This window comes from Numenius arquata, chromosome 4 (genome assembly GCF_964106895.1).
Source record: "Numenius arquata chromosome 4, bNumArq3.hap1.1, whole genome shotgun sequence".
NCBI classification, from domain to species: domain Eukaryota; kingdom Metazoa; phylum Chordata; class Aves; order Charadriiformes; family Scolopacidae; genus Numenius; species Numenius arquata.
Window position 1 is genome coordinate 12116500 of NC_133579.1, and position 19085 is coordinate 12135584.

General features: G+C 37.9%; 1 protein-coding gene across 8 annotated transcripts in view; it reads left to right on the plus strand.

The window, feature by feature from the left end:
* Positions 1 to 19085, plus strand: part of ST18 (ST18 C2H2C-type zinc finger transcription factor) — a 167576-nt gene that overhangs the window by 128365 nt on the left and 20126 nt on the right. For 6 of the 8 annotated variants that reach the window (XM_074146153.1, XM_074146154.1, XM_074146155.1 and 3 more), the window contains 5 exons: positions 128 to 218; positions 1721 to 1825; positions 3244 to 3449; positions 6600 to 6811; positions 15445 to 15690. In XM_074146153.1, coding sequence (XP_074002254.1) covers positions 128 to 218; positions 1721 to 1825; positions 3244 to 3449; positions 6600 to 6811; positions 15445 to 15690 — 860 coding nt within the window. The remainder of the gene's footprint in view (positions 1 to 127; positions 219 to 1720; positions 1826 to 3243; positions 3450 to 6599; positions 6812 to 15444; positions 15691 to 19085) is intronic. The other 2 variants (XM_074146159.1, XM_074146160.1) reach the window with 1 other exon arrangement.

Consider the following 19085-nt stretch of genomic DNA (forward strand, 5'->3'; position numbering starts at 1 on the left):
CTTTCGTGGTCAAAACGTGACAGAATTGAGAATCCAAATCTGAAGAAGAAATGTTCATATTTTTAATATAGTTATTTTTAATTGATGTATGTTATTATCACTTTCTTTTTTTCTTATTCCTGTTTAGTTCTTGCCATGCATGAAAATGTTTTAAAGTGCCCCACCCCAGGATGCACTGGAAGAGGACATGTCAACAGCAATCGCAACACACACAGAAGGTAGATCAGAAAAGTTCCTGTCCACTTAAAATCTAACATACTCAGAAGTAAATTGATGGGCACATCTTGGAATTAGATGTTATGTAGTACACAGCAGAATGCTTATGAACTGGGATAGTCTGTACTGTTTATAACCAAATACTTGTGTTTGATTTCATTATATTAAAAAAATGGCTGCAGCACTGAGGATGGCAAATTCTACTGGTCTTTTTCAGAGAAGAGATTTCAAACTACAGTTTCATTACAGTCTTCCCAGTGAAACGCTATGGTGTAAAATGGGTAGGAACGAACAAGTAAATTATTATTGCTACAGTTGGAAAAGCCAGTGGAAATCAAAGACTCTTCGTTTTGCACCACATACATGGTAGTCCTTGAGGCATCGAGGCATATTCTCTTTTAGCAAAACAGGAAATTTTAAGTGGAGTATTTTGGAATTCCTGTAAAAACTAACTCCTTTTATTACCCTCAGGAATGTCATCTTCCCCCTTGGAACTCTCTTGTCTGTTTAACTTGCTGCCTGCAGGGAGAAAGTAAAATTGAGAAAAGCCTTCCAGCCAGGCAGCTGGGGATTCGCGTCTGGGCTGCAGGTGAGGCAGAGGGCTGATGCGCTCTGTCTCCAACAAACCACTGCTGGCAGCATGGCTTTCTGCTGGAAGCCAGCAAGCCAAAATATTCCACCATAGTGCCTCTAGAAAAATAAAATGTCAATCTTACAACCAAACTTGGGACAGAAATATTTCAAAACCAACTTTCTTTGCTGAACTGAATTTTTGTGGGATTTTCTTTTTTTTGCTGCCGATTGATTGATTGGTTGTTGTATGAGCACACCAAAAATCAAGGATTATCATACTACGTTACTGTCTTTAAAAAAAATAGTCTTTACCAGAGATATTACAAGCTCAGCTACAAGAATATATAAGGAAACAGTAAATGTTTTTTTCATTGTGTTTCCTGTTTTAAATCCCCAGTCATCTTTGCAGCACATCAGCTGTGCCATAAGCAAGCCATGAATAGGATAAGAAAACATGTTCTAATCTAACAAAGCAAATAGGGAAAAAAACAAAGCACATCTTGAAATGACAAAATATGGTCTTTGGTAACAGTTGCTCAGATACCTCTGTTTTTTTCCCAAATTCACTTTCCTTTTAATCAGCAGGAGGCTTATATGCATGGTTTAGCTGATAAAGTAAATGTCATTTGTCAAAAAATTTACTAGTGACTTGCCAGCCACAAAACATCAAAGCTGAACTGTAGAAAACTCCTACGTGATTCAGTTTCCAGATATATCACCTCAAATACACAAATTTCACAGTTTTGCATTAAGGGTTGAAAAACAGATGAATCTGGGCTATAACAGCAACAGCTCACATAGAGGCAGGGGGCACCAGAGAAGTTTGAAATCATTGGGTTCGACAGCACACATTTCCTTTACTTAAGATTTTGTTTTAATGCTGTTTTTTTTTTTTCTTGTTGTTTCTTTTCTTCACCTTGCTTTTAAACAGCCTTTCTGGCTGTCCAATTGCTGCAGCTGAAAAGTTGGCAATGTCCCAGGAGAAGAACCAGCTCGAGTCTCCAAAAGCTGGGCAGTGCCATGATCAGACTCACAGGTAGGAGCCCTCATGAACTAGTCTCTCCGAAGTATTTCCACACAAACTCTGCTGAGCTCTCCTCAGGGCTTTCAACCATTTCAGATTTAGCTACAAAAGCAAGTCAGTATTCCAAGATGAACCTCTGCAAAGCTAAATGACTTGACCGTGTCTCAAAATCAACAGGCAGCGTTCTTCTGGTTCTTGTCTGTGTGGCTCAACACAACAGACACATCTTTTGAAAAGCAATCAAATATATTCTACTAGACCTTACTTCAACACAAATAGCCTAATCAATGGTTCTGAAATGTCTTTCTCCTGTAAGCCACATCTCCTATCTTGCTGAAATGCTTTAAACATTTCTCAAGAACTGCTCCTTTGTTACAATATTTTGGCCACTGAAACTTGATTAAAGATCTCTTTGACCTTATTGCACTTTTAGCATCACAGTCCTCATTTATTTCATGATTCTTTTCAGAGGAATCTTCCAGTGATCCCAAGTAGACTGTTGTATTGGCAATGTAGTTATCTGAAAGCACTGAGAATGCTGTTTATTCGGTTTCCCCACCATTGAATAACTCATATTTTGAGTTTCTTTACTTTAAGTTTATTGGTTTAGTTAGTTTAATTTATTTTTTTATAAAATGGCATCAAAAAGGGGAAACATTTTTTTATTGCAATTGTATTTTGTTTGAGGGTTATATGGACCCTACAGACATGCATAATTTGCACATCATTGGCACCACAAACATTACAACCTATTATATTCAGGTCTATTTGGGGACACTTTAATTTGTGGATTATTGACATGATCAGCTCTAATGGTTCCTTCAGAGCCATTACAGAATATTATGTCCATGTGTCTGCCAACTGCACATGCCTTAACTCCATATATGAAAAGTCCTTAGGAAATTACTAAAGACAAGTAGTTACTGAACAGTAACTAAATGGAATAACACATCATAAATCATTCTTTCTTCCCAAATAACAGAAGCAATTATTCTGGATCATCTTACATTATATTTATACCATACTCATGCACGGTAAAGTGAGAACAATAGTGATGCATAAAACTAAAAAAATAGTGATGCATTTTTTTCTTTGACTAGAAAAAAATCCAGACAATTTTTAGAAAGAAAGGAAGTATCACACTATAGTGGTAATCTAGAAGAAAATCAGTATCTTTTTTTTTAAGTAGCCCACATTGTTACTACAGAATATTAGATTTTTTTTTACATATGAAGTCAAAGTTTTCTTTGACTAGTAGGTCAGGCACCATATTTACATTATTTATTTCTTGTATACACCTACCAGTAAGATTCACATGTGGTAACTGCACACTTTCTGATACTGAGGTGCAACTGTATCTTATTCTGCAAGAAAAGGTTATTTAAAGATATTCTTGTGTTTCTCATTCATTCTTTTCCTACTCTCTGCAGGACAAATTTAGCGAAGCAGCCTGAATTAACTCAGTATAATTACAGAACTTCACAGCCAGTCACCTCCTCCAGAGCCACTCTGACGAAAGAACAGGAGAAGTTTGGGAAAGTACCATTTGATTATGCCAGCTTTGATGCACAAGTCTTTGGCAAACGCACAATAGCACCTGTGGCACAAGGACGAAAAACACCCCAGTTCCTTGAATGTAAGCTTGAAATTCCATTATCTCTTGGAAAATGGACAAAATGTCAATTACTTTTTTTTTTTTTTTTTCCTGTTTTACTTGTTCTGCTTTCAAACTTATAGAGTTCAAAAAATCTCTGTCCACATGTGGCCAGAATGCTAAATATAATCACTAGTTTGTTAAATATAGAACTCTAGAATGCTAAATGTCATCACTGTAAGGTTTACTTTTCTGATATTTCTTTTAAAAACAAATATCAGGGGAAAGGAGGAGTAAAAAGGAATGATTTATGTCTTATCTGTTACCTTCTTTCTTTGCTAAATTGTGATATCTTTATGTGATAGGATGCTGCCATGCAAAGTGCCATGGAATGTGGTTTCACAAGATGTAATGAATTGTACAGAGAAATACAAGTTAAGTTTTAAAAAGCTTTTCAGGTACCTTTTAGATGAATCCGTACAGGTACTATTCCTCCTAGATGTCCATGTGCCTTGTCTGCATTACTTCCAGATCTAGATTGAGTTCATTTTGATATCTCATATATCTATGCTACACAAGGTTTGTAGTGCAGACATATTCAATGTATCAAATTGTTGTTAAGATTACTCTGCTTGCATCACTTACAGATTTGCTGAGGTACTACTCTGTACAAATGAGATGCTACAGTGCAAACACTGATTATTTATTGCAGATGCTCTTCACAATCTGCATGGAAAACTTCAGCTAAGTTCTGCTATTGCATTGACCATTATAAAATACCTCTTTAATTCAAAGAAACAAATGATTCTGTTGCCATGAGGGAAATGGAAAAAAAGGGTTTCATTGCACCATATTTGGGTTCGGAAGAAAATAGATCCAAAACAATGTAACAAAAGACTCTTTAGTTGGTTTTTATTTTGGTCATGACAAAAAATTTAGTGAAGGAAAACAAAAAAGGAAAACAAATTGCATCCCACATCTCAACAAAGGACAACATTCACAGTAAGGTGAACAGAAAAGCAGAAAAATTTTTATATATATATACATATAGAATACAATAAAATATAACATAATAATCTTCTAATGCTGTATAATATTACATATGTTTTATATATTTATAAAATCTGTATATTCATATATTTATTTGTGTATGTGTTTGGGTACACATACACATATATATAGTTTGTAGGTATCTATGTATTTGTGTATATATAAACACCCTCTTTAAAATTGCAAATGAAAAGTAGATATTTATCTGGCCTGGAAAATAGACCTGTTCAAATGAAAGCAAATATGTGCATCACCAGCTTCTTGGGTGGCAGATTTTCCAATTTTGTTTGTAAAATTGAATATTCCCTATTAGCTGTCTCTTTGCACAGATGTATGTCTATTTCACAGGTTCATTTCAAGGAAAAAATGATTGAAATGTTTTTATACAAATGCAAATCCATACATATGCAATTTATGTATAATGTATATCAGGGCTGAAGTTTACAGCCTGTAGTTCTTACAAAGATTGCAGTATGCAGCTATTATTTTAATGGAAAGGTGAAAGTAAAAGAGCAGGTGAGTGCTTTGACTATGCAGATATACAAAAGTTGGCAATAAGAAGCTGATGATGTAGTGATTGGTTCAGCATCCTATGTAAATATGTAACTAGCCAAAAGCCCACCATTAGCCCGCTGTGGATTCCACACTTTTAAACTTGATTTGTTAACAAAACATGCAACCCTCATAGCCTGCTTTATTTTTTGTCTTTTAGGGCAGATAATGGAAAATGCGCTTTTTTGCTCTTTAGATATAGTTTGAAGTTAGCTGTAGTAACTGCTAAAATTGCAGACCCTCTTGCTTGTCCTACAGTGTTACAGCAGGCTGGATAAATCCTTTTTCATTTGCAGTGGAGAAAGGGAGAACTGAATCATGAAGCTTTTATGTATTGCTCTATTGAGATGCCTCCAGTATCTAGAAAAACTGAATACAGCATTCCGCTACAGTCAGTGCACACAAACAAACATTACTCTGAGACCATCCCAAGTTTGAGGAAAGATGACATCTTCAGTCTCTTGTGTAGGTCTTGGCGTTAAAATGCACTCAGCCAAAGCTCTACTTCCAAAGGGATCCAGAGCCTTGAGGCTCAGATCTTTCTAGAGCGAGCAGATGGACATCTGCAGAAATGTTCTTGGTGTATCTGGGTGTAGGTTGAGAAATTGGATTTTGCTTAGTTTATCTTTGTAGGGCACTGTGAGAGCTCCAGACAAAGGAAGTGATTATTTCTTCCTAAGAGCTGAAATCATGGTGTTGTGTTTTGCCTGCAACAATTAATGACATTTCAAGCTCCAAAATGCAGAACAGAGAGCAGAGTTCTTTCTACCTGTTTTAGAGTAAGTGCTGCTGATGGAGCAGAAAACAAAGAACCACTTGTGTCTGTGAAAGTGCTTTTCTGTTCACCTGTTAGTTTTTCATTCTCAACTGACCTCTTTGTGCTGAATAAATCTGTGTATTATTCCAAATGACAGCCAACATAAGACAGTGAGCCAAGATCAGTGTTATTCTGAGTCTTCATTATCATTATTTTTTAACTGGTTAAAGAGTAGACTTAAATTTCTAAAAAATTCCACAAAATCAGGACTGAATATTGCTAACAGGTAATGTTCTTAACTGATTGGTCTGGTTCATTCAAGAGCCTGGTCTTGTTCTTCTTACTCACATAAGCAAAGCTTTTTAAATAAGAGACTTATTCGTTTAGGTAGGGTAAGCAGTGTTGTTTTAGTTAAGACTGGACAAGTCACTGTTGGTTTTTTACACAACAGAGCTCCAAGTAGAAGCCTTTTTAAGGCTACATTTATGATTGCATTTGCCCACAAGTGTTGTCAGGTCATGATGGATAACACACTAACGCTTGTTCAGTCTTTCCTTGGACACCATTGCTCTTAATGCATGAGTAAAGAATTAATAAAATCTGAGTAGAAGTCTCAGATGTTTTGTTGAAAGATGTGTATTTGTCAGGTAAAAATTAAATTATCATGTTTCTGAAGCCATTTTTACAGCAAATCCTCACTGCCAATAGGAAATGGATTGTTTTAAATGTATTCTTTGAATGTTTTAGTGTATGAAATTGTAGTCTGAGAAACAAAACTATTTAATGGGAAAAATCTCATACATGCAATTGCTAATCAAATCTCTCTTCAACAGCAAAGCATTTTTCAAATCCAGTGAAATTTTCTAATCGACTGCCTAGTGCTAGCGCCCACACACAGAGCCCTTGCCATGCCAACTCTTATAGCTACGGTCAATGTAGTGAAGACACCCACATAGCAGCAGCTGCTGCTATCCTGAACCTTTCCACCCGCTGCAGGGAAGCAGCAGAGATCCTCTCCAACAAACCACAGAGTCTGTCTGCCAAGGTAGGGTAGTCCAAGAACCTGGAGGGTGTGCTAGCTACTGAACTGTGCGAATAAACTGTCTTTCATGTTAGTGACTGCATTAAATCCCCAAAAAAGGAGGCTTCTGTTTGCATGCTCTTTTGAAGAGAGACAGAAAAAAAAAAAAAATCAGTAATGTAGTGACCAGTTCTGATAAAAATAAATAAATAGCAGGAATTATGTTGTTACTCTTTTCATAATTGAGCCCTAAATACGAGGGGGGAGTTTTGTGGGAGGAAAAACGGAGGATGTTTGAAATCCAGCAACATTTGTGGTGGATAATGAGTTATATCTGTTTAAAGAGGGAATTTTCCTCCCTCTGAAACCTGCCATAAGCGATCATTTTGGAGGTTGATTAAAAACAAAACAAAACAAAACAAAAACGAACAAAAAACAAAAGCCCCACATATGATTAATCAAGGTGGTATTTTGCTAGCAATGGAACAGAACTACATCTATTGAGTCTGTTGTGTTTGGAGCTCATGAGAGTTTGACAAGGGGTAGGGAGGGAAATAACAACTGACTTTGGTAAAATTCTCCTTTCTGCTGGCAAGAGAGGAGAATCAGGCCCACAGCGTTTGGAGATAGATAATTTGGGCAAGTCTGTCATAATGGAAAGCTGCCTAATACCGTAGATGCTTGTGTGGCTTTCATGTTTTGGTTTCTGCTCTGCGTTTCCTCACAGATCTTTATGATTTACAAATGGTACTGTGTGAGCTATGAGCCTTATTTTCTATGCCATTACATAGTATTATACTGCTGATGAAAATAGACAAGATTTTCTTCTGATGACTGTGGTTGTGGGAGCACTGTTGTTTATTATTCTTATTAAAGTCACACATGCTCCACTGCAATGAAACTTTTGAAAGCTCTGTGAAGATGAGAAGATGCCATTACAAGAATTTAAGAAGACCTCACTGTGGAGTGAAAAGAAGTGTATTTATCAAAACACAAAGTGTGTTTCTGCTCTGGGACTCTGAGTCACAATGTGTGCTCTGAAGACAGATGACCTATTTCTCTGCAAGTCAGTGTTGCTCCACCTTGTCTATTGTAGCACTAGGCTTGGTCTGGCCAGAGATGACTTCCACAGCTCTTGGTATACAATTTGGTTGGGCATTCATTCACCATCTCTAAGATGTTAGCTGTTATTCTCTGAGGGGAACCACTTCTTTTACCACCAGCATAACACCTTGTTAGGTATTCCAAGCCTTGCTCCTTTGCAGGGTGGTACCCTCTACTTTGCTGCCTTTGATTTCCACTTGTGAAGCCTTGGACCTTGAAACCAATGTTGTGAGATGCACTGGAGTAGACTTTTTAGAGTGTGCCTACATGTATCTTCCATAACACAAACTTTATCTGTCCCCAAAATTGCTCACGGAACCTTTCCCAGATCACAGATCCATCTGTGGTATCTGCTGCAGAGAACTCCTTCCTCTGGTCTTCAGTAGAGGCTTCTCCTAGCAGGAAAATGGAAACTGATGCCAATGGCTGGATTAAATTGCTGCTGCAGCCTTTGGCTGACCTCAGCAATAGACCTTCTTGCCAGAGAAGAGCAGTAAAGGGACCAGGCATAACCCAAAGATTTTCTCTTCCATACCTGCTTCACAGTTGCCAAATCGTGAGGAAGGTTAGAATGGAAGTGAACATAACAGTAACGATATAGAAGGACACTTGGGGCACATAGCTTACTCCTTTTTCACAGCCAGGAATCCAGCCTAAAAGAAAATCACCTGCATACCTTGCTATCTGCCTGCCTCCACTTTTGCCAGACTTTCTGGAGGGCATGCTGCTACAAAACATCTGACAGAAGAATCAGAATTAGCTTCTGGCCAGAACACAGGCAAGTAAGCCCCAAACAGGTTTGGTGGCCAAAACCCTACAAAACTCATTTTTATTTGGTTTTGGCTATTTATTACTTTTATCATACAGGATTCAAACAAAATGTTGTGGAAATAAGTCTCCAGACTCTCTTCAGTGAAGATACTTTTCTATTTTAAAATATGAAGCAAAAAATAAGGTTATTTTTAAAGAGACTACTATCTATTTATCAGTGTTTCTGAATTGTTTTGTGGCTGGTATTGGCTGCAAAGTTAAATGTTTAACTGCTAGAATATCTTACGAATTTTTAGAAGATAAAAAGCATCTCTTGAGACTTTATCAGTATTTGGACTCAAATAATGCAGCATCAGCAGATGACTACAGAGTTAATGATTTCCTATTTCTAGTCTTGATAGCACACACGTTCACCAGCTCTAAAAACACCTGTGTGGGGTGATTGTGTTCAGAGCCCCATAGGGCTTAGACCTCTACGCCCTGCCCCTTGCCACGTTTCTTTGTTCCTTTGCCTAACAAAACCTGATTAACATTGCCCATACTTTAGCAGATCAAATCTCCTGACTTGTACAGGTGTTTGCTTTTACATGAGCGTTAGGCAGCCTCCCAGCAATCCAAGCCATGACCCTTTGCAGGTGGGAGGCAGCGTGGTGGTAGAGCAAGGACATGTGAGACTGCAGAGGATTTCCTGGACTTGCAGGAAATCCTTTGCAAGTTACACAGTTGTCAGAGCTGTAAAAATACTCTGCTGCTAAGTTTTAAAAGCAGAACCTGAACTTCAAACATTTCAAGCAAGTGTTACTTGCTTGTGTTCATTCAAGGCACGCATATGTCATGTTGCTTAAACAGGTGAGGAAAACAGCAAAATGTGTTTTAGCCCAAGTGTACTCCTGAAGTATTTGTTTTCTCTTTCCATCTCTCAAATTTTATTTCTTGACCTCCAGAGTGTTGTCCACTTCTTAGTAAGAGTTGGATGTTTTACCTTGAATGTTCACCACTTTTCTGTAAATATAGATGATACTTAAGTGAAAATGTTTTTTACAGCACAGTTTCAAACTTCATTAATTTAATGGATTTTCAGACATTTATCTCACATTGTCTACATATCAGTTCAAAAGCGAAAGTCTAAGCCAAAAAAAAGAAAGAGAAGGGTAGCAAGGCTAGACAAATCAGATTACGTTAGCAGTGCCATTGATAAGCACAACTTCTGAAAATATCTAATGTACAAAGGTGATCCGCCAAATACCTCAAGATTAAAATTATGAATTTATAAATTATGCAATTTAAAGAATAAATTTATTCTGAAAAGAGCAGTAAAACGGATCCTAAGCTTTCTCAGTGAATTATCTATCAGTTGCATAAAAAATACTAAGATCATCAGATATCTTGATGATACTGTTTTCAAAAACAGCTATTACCACATTAATGCTGCATTCACTGAGCCATTCAACCTCCACCTGGGACTGTAGTAAACTGTTCCCCTGAATATTATCCTGATCAGCCAATTTTCATGCGGTCAGTACCCCAAACCAGTCTCCTGGTTGCATTTGATTTACAGTTTATGTAGCTTCATTCAACTCCCATTGAAGTCAACAGAAGGAGTGCCCTAGAAAGCTTAGCCATCAGTTTCTTGCACAGTGCAGAGTCTACATCATCATAACATCCAGGGATCTTCCCTGTTTACAGCCTTCACCACATTCACGTCTCACGGAGGTAGCTGCAAGCGATACAGTTTATCTGTATCCTCGTCACTACTGCTTGCCAAACATTTTGTTGACTGTTTTGGTGTTTTTCCCACCTGTTTAGACAAAATGGCATATGCACACTATGCCTTGAAAGAAAACAAAAAATGACACTTGCTAAAAATGCTTAAAGTTCAAATTCTGTTTTTGAACAAAATTATGTCATCTCACCATTCTTGGATATTGATGATGGTGATAATTACATCAATTATTTCAACGATGTAGTTAGTACTCAGCACGTTTTTCAGGCAGTCCTTTACTCCAAATACCTTAAAGCCTAAATACAGGATGAGAAATCAGCCAAGAATATCACTAGGTACCATCCTGTTATACTGCTGTGCATATTGCTCCTTGAGTACATTCTTGGCTTGCTTTTTTTAATTTGTGAATTGCTCTGGGCTGAAATTGTGACTTCATTTTTGTCTCAGATGTATCTGGGCAGTTACAAGTTTTCTTATTTTGACCCAAATCAACATTTTAGTTTGATGCAGAACTCAATTGCCTAAATTTAAGTCTGAAGAATTGAAGACCATGTGTGTGTATTTTCATTTGCTGGGAATAGAAAAGATTGTACTCGTTTGCATGGAGTTGGATTAAGAATAGTATTCATACACACAGCAAGATATTAGTTCCAGAGTTACTCCCAATACCAGAGCTAAAGAGCCCTTTAGAGCTTTCCAAACCAGACTGAACTGCTAATGGGAATGCAAAATCTTTGATAATGTTGCTTAATGTTAGAAACAACTAACGTTGTTTCTTTGGACTTACTTAGTATTAAGTTGTATGGCTGACGCCAACCAAAGAATACATAAACCCCCATTATATGAAATGGTCCAATCTCCCTAAGGTCACAGGTTTGAAACAAGATTCGTGCAGGCACAATAATTCACTCCTCCTGATCCAGCTATGAGATAAAGCTTAACTTGTAATCGTTACTGGAGACACACTGCAGAGTATTAAATGCTGTGAGTGATCAGATAGACCAAAAGCATATGAAAAAATGCAGGAGCAATTTATCACAAAAAATCAACATCCTTTATTGTCCTGGCTGATGTAGTTCAGTTCTAAGGACAAGACTTAATAATGTACTAGAAAATATTCTGTAATATATATGTCATAAAATAAAGGAGGCTGAAAAAGCTTGACTTTAAAGTACAAAGCACTTGAAGAGGATAGAGACCATTTTTTTTTTTTGTTTACATATTTATATTAGTCTTCATTTTAGATAGATATTCATAGTAGAGTACTACTTGCACCTTATCTTTTCACTGAATAGATCTGGGAATAAAGAAAATATGCTTCAGTCATTTTTCTCTCATTTTTTAATCTGGAACCCTTCTTCCAGCTGCTTGTAAAACCTGTGAGGGTGATTACACTCTCACTGATGTGGGAGTAGATAAGGAGTAACCTAAATTCAATTATAGTGTGTAAGCTCCCAACCTCATTGATTTTTCTTCATTGCTTCAGTGGATTTTTTCCTGGTTTACACCAGTGTAAATGTAAATGTGAATGTGAATGTAGAAGTAAATAAGACCAAAATCAGACTCCAAAGACTTACACAGCTGTAAACTAATGTGTTAGGAAATAATAAACTGCATTTGCATCTTTATTTTGCTTACAGTTTTAAAGAATAATTAGAACAGTTTATATTGTTTTGGTAGCCATATTTTAAATGTCATGATAAATGGATAAATATAGGCCTGTTCACACATGCACTAAAGTCAACAGTATATAAGATCTTGCCTTCACCGAAAACAGCCTTTGCAAATCTGAGCTAAGCATAGTAAGTGCCATTTTCTGTCAGCATGTCATAGCACTGCTCTAGCATTTTTTGCCATTTGCCATTTTTGCCTTTTTAGTTCCATTTTAAAATTAATGTAAAAATAAACATGGTAAAACAAGCAAAGGAGACATATTGAGAGGAGGGTGGGATGAGAATAGGAATGAAAACTGGAGCAGTATCTGACTATCCTCTCTTTTTGCTCTGCCATTTGGAGTTTGCTATGAAGGCAGCAAAGTGATAGCTCTTTTATACCATTCTGAATAAAAAGCCACGCTGCAAACGTGTGATCCATCCTGCGATGGGCAAAAGGGGATATTTTTTCCATGTCTATATTTAATTGTTGTGTGCATCTGTGAGCTCACTTAAGCCCCATCTGTACGCTACTTCCCAAATGCACAGCCCAGCCTTCCCTGAGCAGAATTAGGTGCATGTTGGACAACCCAACTTCTACATGAATTTCAGGGAAGTGCTGAGGAAGCTTTAAATATCTATGATAGTAAACACTCTGCTTTTCAGCCAGAGCTCCTTGTTGTGGCTAATGGTATCTGTTTCCCAGAGACAATACACTTCCTGATATTTTTCTATGTACAGTTTCATCAAGGAGGGGACCTTGATTGATTTTGGTACTTTTTGTTGTCACTGTTGCCTTCTGAGTAGTTGATATTTTGTCAGTGACAGAGAATCTGCACTATTTATGGGTTTTGCACTATAAAACTACTGCAGCCCAGTCACATGGCTTCCTTTCCTAAGCCATCTGTCACAGAGGTCTGGAATTTTATGTGAATGTTGGTTGTGCAGACTTAACCCAAGTTTTTTTATTATGAAAAATGTCAGCAACTACAATATTTAGCATTTTACTTTACATTGGTCATTAAACTTGATTACTGTAGCTCTGTTTCATTGCTATAGTTACATATCAACTCTGAAGCCAAAAAACACTGGGGCGATCATGGCAGAGCTATATTGTCAGATCCTGGAGTGTGCGCTTGGCACTGATATAGTTAATATCTTGGATTTTTGTAACTAAGGGTTATTAATGCTGGTATAAAAATGTATTTGATATTATACAGATGGCATAAGATGTTGTGGTTACTAAGTTATTATCCAGGATAAGCTGCACTGTCAAATTCAGGGCTTAAAACTATCACAGGAGATTAAACTATTTACTAAAAAGGGGCAGAAAGATATAACCAAAGCGTCTTAGTATGAACATATTAGAAGTGTATTTACTTCCCATAAATATAATAAAACATCTCTCTCTTTAAGCTGTATGATTGAAAATGTGAACTTTGCTATGCAGGAGAAGCAAACATAAGAGGTGCCTGAGTTTCTGAACTGGGGGCAAGCAGGTGGCTTGGTAGTGTTTCCATTTAGGTGGGCATCTGTCTTATGCCTATGGATACAAAATGGAGTCAGGCTGTCTGAGTGAGGAGAGATCACTGGGCCCTAAATTTTCATCCTCTACCAACATTTTCCTTCTGATTAAAAAGATTTCATCAGACACATTTTGCCTTTAAATTAGTCACCACTGACTGGCAGGAGTAGAAGACAAGGCTGCATGAAGGAAGTTTGTGCCTTCAGTCCAACCGTGGTGGCCATGTCGCACTTTCAGCACAAGGTGTGTTTCACCACAACAGTTTTTAAGGTTCTCAGGCATAGATAAGTTTCACTGCCATATCTTTAACCATTAAATGGTTAACTAATCATTAAAATCCAGCAATAATTAATAAGAAGAAAGAGAAAGGGACTCTTTCTGCCAGTGTCTCATCTCTTCCTAAGGAAGAGGTCTAAGAAAGATTGAAAAACTCCCCCCTGGACATACCTGTCTCTTTTCCATTTACAACAGGGAGTCTAGATGACTCACTTATGCTCTGGGTTTACTTTTATGTTACTGAAGGTAGGAAGTCTCAATCTGTGTTTATATGACTGTGTCCTACAGTTATACAGCACCTAACGTATCTAGCCCCAAATTCCCACATAGTGTCTGAGCTTTGTGGTGATGCAAATACAAAATAGTAGTGATGAAAATAACAAGAAGACACAGAGCAGTGTTAATTACAGCTGTCTACATGTATAGATCTGTGACATCATTGTTATTTATCTCTATAGTCTTTGAACGTTTTCCACCTTATTAAGGGCAACACACACAGAACTAGACTACCAAGTGCTCCTCAAGAAACCTCCTCTTTCACCTCTTCCCCTACTTAACTTTAGTAACTGATGGCAATAGCAAGGACTAGTCTTATACTCATCCCTATGTATACAATATGTCAATATGCAGTGTTGCATATTGAGCACAAGGGGAAATTTTTTGTTGTTTCCATTAGCAAATTGCACTTCCAGGAGCTTTTCATCATTCAAAAAGGAGGAGTTTGTACTCTTTTTCTGTGATCAGTGTAAGGCAGAACACTGAGCTTTCCTTTCCTTGCTCTTCTTATACACCTGAGCAGCACTTTTCCCTTGTGAGCAGGAGCTGCTCTGAGAGCTTCTCCCATCCTGGAAAGAGAGCTTGGGTACGTCCCCAAACTGCACACACCCCCGCAATCAGAGGCTGCTCTTTGCTGTACTTCCCAGGTAGCAAAGGCTTTGTTAACTCATGCTGAAGGTTTTCATCAGGGACAACCTCCTTAAGATCCCCCTGTGGCTCTCAGTCTAGTGATCTCAGTGCAGACCTGTGCCTTAGTGGCCTTGTGAAACTGTGATTAAGGCACTATGTTATTTTGAGTGATGTACAAAACCCTAGTGAAAATTTCTCCTACTATGCTCCTTTTCAGCACATTTCTTCCCCCCTCCTTCTCTCCCCCATGATACAGATGTTGTAATGTTTCTGGCGTGTGGGGGGAAGGGAAGATATGTAATAGTAATGCTGTTGATGACCTAAACAATGCATTAATGTTTTTAACTGTGAATTGGGGTCATAGTTCTCTGTAAGAGTGAAAAGATCAAGAAGATTTAAAGCTAAACTTTTTTTAAATAAAACTAGATTTAGGGTGTATAGGTTATGGTTTAAAGGCATCTTATTTAAATTCTACTTACTATGTTTAAGCTGAGATGCAGGGATACCACTATTGAAGCTACTCTTAAGTCCGCCTAAGAGTTGGACATTAACTGGTATAAATCGAAAAGCTGGTTTTAGATTCAGATAAATTTAAATAAAAGCGTGCATTTATATTTATCCTTTAAAAGCACCACATGGTTATGTTGCAGTCTCACCATGTCCATATCTAAACATGTCTCCATTTCCTGTTGCATGTCAGGGAGCTGAGATAGAAGTGGATGAAAATGGCACCCTGGACTTGAGCATGAAAAAGAACCGAAGCCAAGACAAAGTTATGCCTCTCACTTCTTCCAGCACAGCACTTCCCACTCCTTCCTCTTCTCCTTTCAAAACAAGCAGCATCTTGGTAAATGCAGCCTTCTACCAGGCTCTTTGTGAACAGGAAGGCTGGGATACACCAATCAACTACAGCAAGACCCATGGCAGGAAAGAAGAAGAAAAAGAGGTATTTTTTGAGTTTCTGAGTGACTTTTTCCCTTGGATGAGTGGCCATATGATGGTCTTTGGGATGATCAATCTAGTGCAGTTTAAAGGGAATCAATTTTCAGAGGCAGACGTCTGGGAACATTGAGCTGGCTTAAATGCCCTCTCGGATGTGGCCTAAAAAATCATTATTTCCTTTGAAAAATCTTGCTCTCAGTGCCTACTTGTGAGTAAGTGTCTAAGATCAGGAAGTCAAAGGTATCCACTATTAGAGACTGTTTTTTAAATTTTGTTCCTAATGGCTCAGTCCTGCAGCACATACAACCAAATAGCCTAGGGATCGTTTGGGGGGAAAAATCCCAAACAAAACCAAACCAAGGATGTTTTTTTCATACTGAAACAAAAAAAGTAATTTTTCCACACCAACTCTTTATAATTCTAGATAACTCATTATCTAAGCATTTAAACACGTTTAGAACCTTGCCTGCAATATTCTTTCAGTGGAAAACTTTTTAATTTACATTTAACATACTTCAAGAAATCTTTGCCAGTGAGTCTTAGATCTCACTAGTGAGTCCAGGGGTCCAGAAGACGGTCTGAGAGCACCAAGTCAGAAATTGTTAGGAATTTTTGAAGATTTTGATGACAACAAGTAGCACAAGAGGATATGTACATAATTTCCACCAACTCTGATATTTTTTATTTGATAGGGAAACAGCATAGAAAAACTAGATGAATATATAGAGGTGTCTCCTCTTTTCAAGCTGTCCTAGAAAATGTAAAAACCTAAACCTGAAAATGCAGTTGCAGGAACAAAGATGAGCAACTAAAATGTCAACAAATAATTTTATTTAATAACTTTCCAACTTTTATGGTTAATCTTCTCAACTGCCACTTTGAACTTGATAATTGTCTTGATTTTGTTTCTGGTTCTGTTTTGCTCTTTCATGTTTGTTTATCCGATCTTGGCAACAAGGCAGCATAGTCTCCTACGGTATTTCTTTCTTATTCTTCTATTTTGCTGCTGAGTTTGATTTTATTTTTTTCTCTTAAGCCTTGCTGTCAGAATATGGATTGCTTGCATTTTTCTTAAATCAGGAAGGGACTGCCAACACCCTTAAGGGCTAATTAGATAAAATCTTGGTAATAAACATAGACAAGCCTAAGTGGTAGCTTTCTGAAGCAGACTAAAAGATGCTGCAATTTGGAGTTTCTATGCAGCTTCAAATACTTTTCCTCCCTATTTGGTTTTATATATCAAATCATAGCATTTGAGTACTCTATTTATTACAAAATTATCTTTTGTTCAAATATCAAAACTGTCACTTCAAGAAGACATAGACAGGGATAAATTTCTTTAGGGCTGAGGTTAGGGAATTCAGGCCTCCAACTCCAAAAATACCTGGAAATAAAAGATAGCTCTGTTGTGTGAAGAAAAAAAAAAGCTGTCAGCACTGGGTGGTCTGTTCTTATGTGATCGCTGAAACAGCTTACACCACGAAGAATCATTTCTTGGAGGCTGGGTTGTCTTGAAGGACCCTTTGCAGTCACCTCTGTGGGGCTGTTGATGCTCCTTACTTCAGCAATGAGAGCATGATCCCAGTATCAGGGTTTTGGAGAGGGTTTGAGGCAGTAGGCTGAGGGCTCAGGCTCTTCCCCATTCATGCCGCATAATGAACAAGCACCATCCAGCTTTGAGAGAACCGCCTTGCTGCAGGGGATCAATCAGTGTCGCAGACTTGGCAGGGGGCCTGCCCTGCTGCTCCTCCTCCCTGCTGCCACCACAGCTCAGCAAAAGAGTCACGGCAGGAACACCTCTGCGTCCCCTCCAATGCCTGCTTGACTTTCTGAAGGCCTCAGTGGGTGGCTGGCTGCTTCCCTCTCCCTTACAGTGAGCTGGAGGCATCAGCAGACTACTCAACAGGACATAAAGATCCACGTTCAGGCACTTTCGTCCCTTGCACTAGGTGCCCTGACGCTGTGCGGTTTGTCCCTAATCAAGGATCTGGCCCCAGACCTCTGTTGTGAGCTTTTGCCATCCCAGGGACCATTGACATGTCCAGTGATCTCAGGGCCAGAGGCTCTATTTTGCAAATCGAAGACTGGCAGTTTTCCTCATGCAAAGAAAATGACTGATTCTATCTATTTCTAATTCATTGTTATCTGGTTCATATGCACAACAGTTGCTTAATTTTGGTGGTAATTTCCAGAAAATATTGTCTCTCTCTCTCACAGTGAAATAGCCTGTCCAGATGCCCCCTTAAAAAAAAAATATCTGAATTTGGAAAAAGCTCAAAATCTCTCCAAAAGGAAAGCGCTGAGAAATAACTAGAGCTGTCAGTTAGTTCAACTGTCAGTTCTCCAAAGATTTCAGGGCTTAAAAATGTTAAAAGTGCCAGATGCTATTATCTGTTATTCATGTTACCATTATGTTCTGGTCTTTGCTGAAATCAATATAAACTTCCATCTGTACATTAATGGAGTTTCATTGCTTGCTTGCTTTCTGTAGAGTGCATGCGTGAATACACACATGCTCTTTGCAGAAAATAGTAGTGTTTGGACTGATTGGGCTGGTTCTGGTTTTCCTTTTAGTCTGGAATTCTTCAAAATTTTAATAGCATTTAGTTATAAATCCATTCAAATGGGAAAGGAAAGATTATTCATACAGTTGGACTTGACAAGCTGTGATGATTATCACCTAACAGACCAAAAAGTAGGAAGTGCTGAAAGCGTTTCCCCAAAGGATTATCTCTCCCTCTAAAGCTCACTGGAGAAGCACACAAGCCAAGGCCTGATGCTTTGCACTCAGTCCTAAGTGCAGAGGGCCAAAAAATATTTGGTCTTTAGGTCTGACCTACTTGTTTCAGGCAGATGCAGCCCCTTTTAGGTCACATGTACTGATGTAGGGTCCTAGAAAAGCAGAGTTTGGGTATTCTGCCTGCATTCCCTTTGCACTGTCTTCCTTTTGCAGCTTCTACACATCTGAAGATTTCATGCTGCTTGAATAATACCAAGTGTTCCACAAGGTGCTAAGACAATGCTGGAGAAATCACCTGTTTAAATGTCTATATGTCTCCTCCATTCCTGGGAAATATACTGATGGATGTTAACTAGGAAACAAGCTGTATTCTCACTTTGGTCATTATTAGATTTTTTTTCTTTTTCAAAAGAGCAGTTACTATGAAATTATAGGTCTTTGTGCATGTATGTGTGTGCATAGTTACTGGTTTTAAAAAAAATAATTAAAAATCTTAATAAACCAATTCAGGAAATTCACAAATAAAATTTCCAAAAAATTAAATATTTCAAAGATAGAAAATGAAAACACTGCAATTCTAAACCACTAGTATCAGTTCTGCTGGTAGCTGTAGATGTACTCATGTCAGCCTTCATCTTGCAATCTTATTTTTGCTAAAT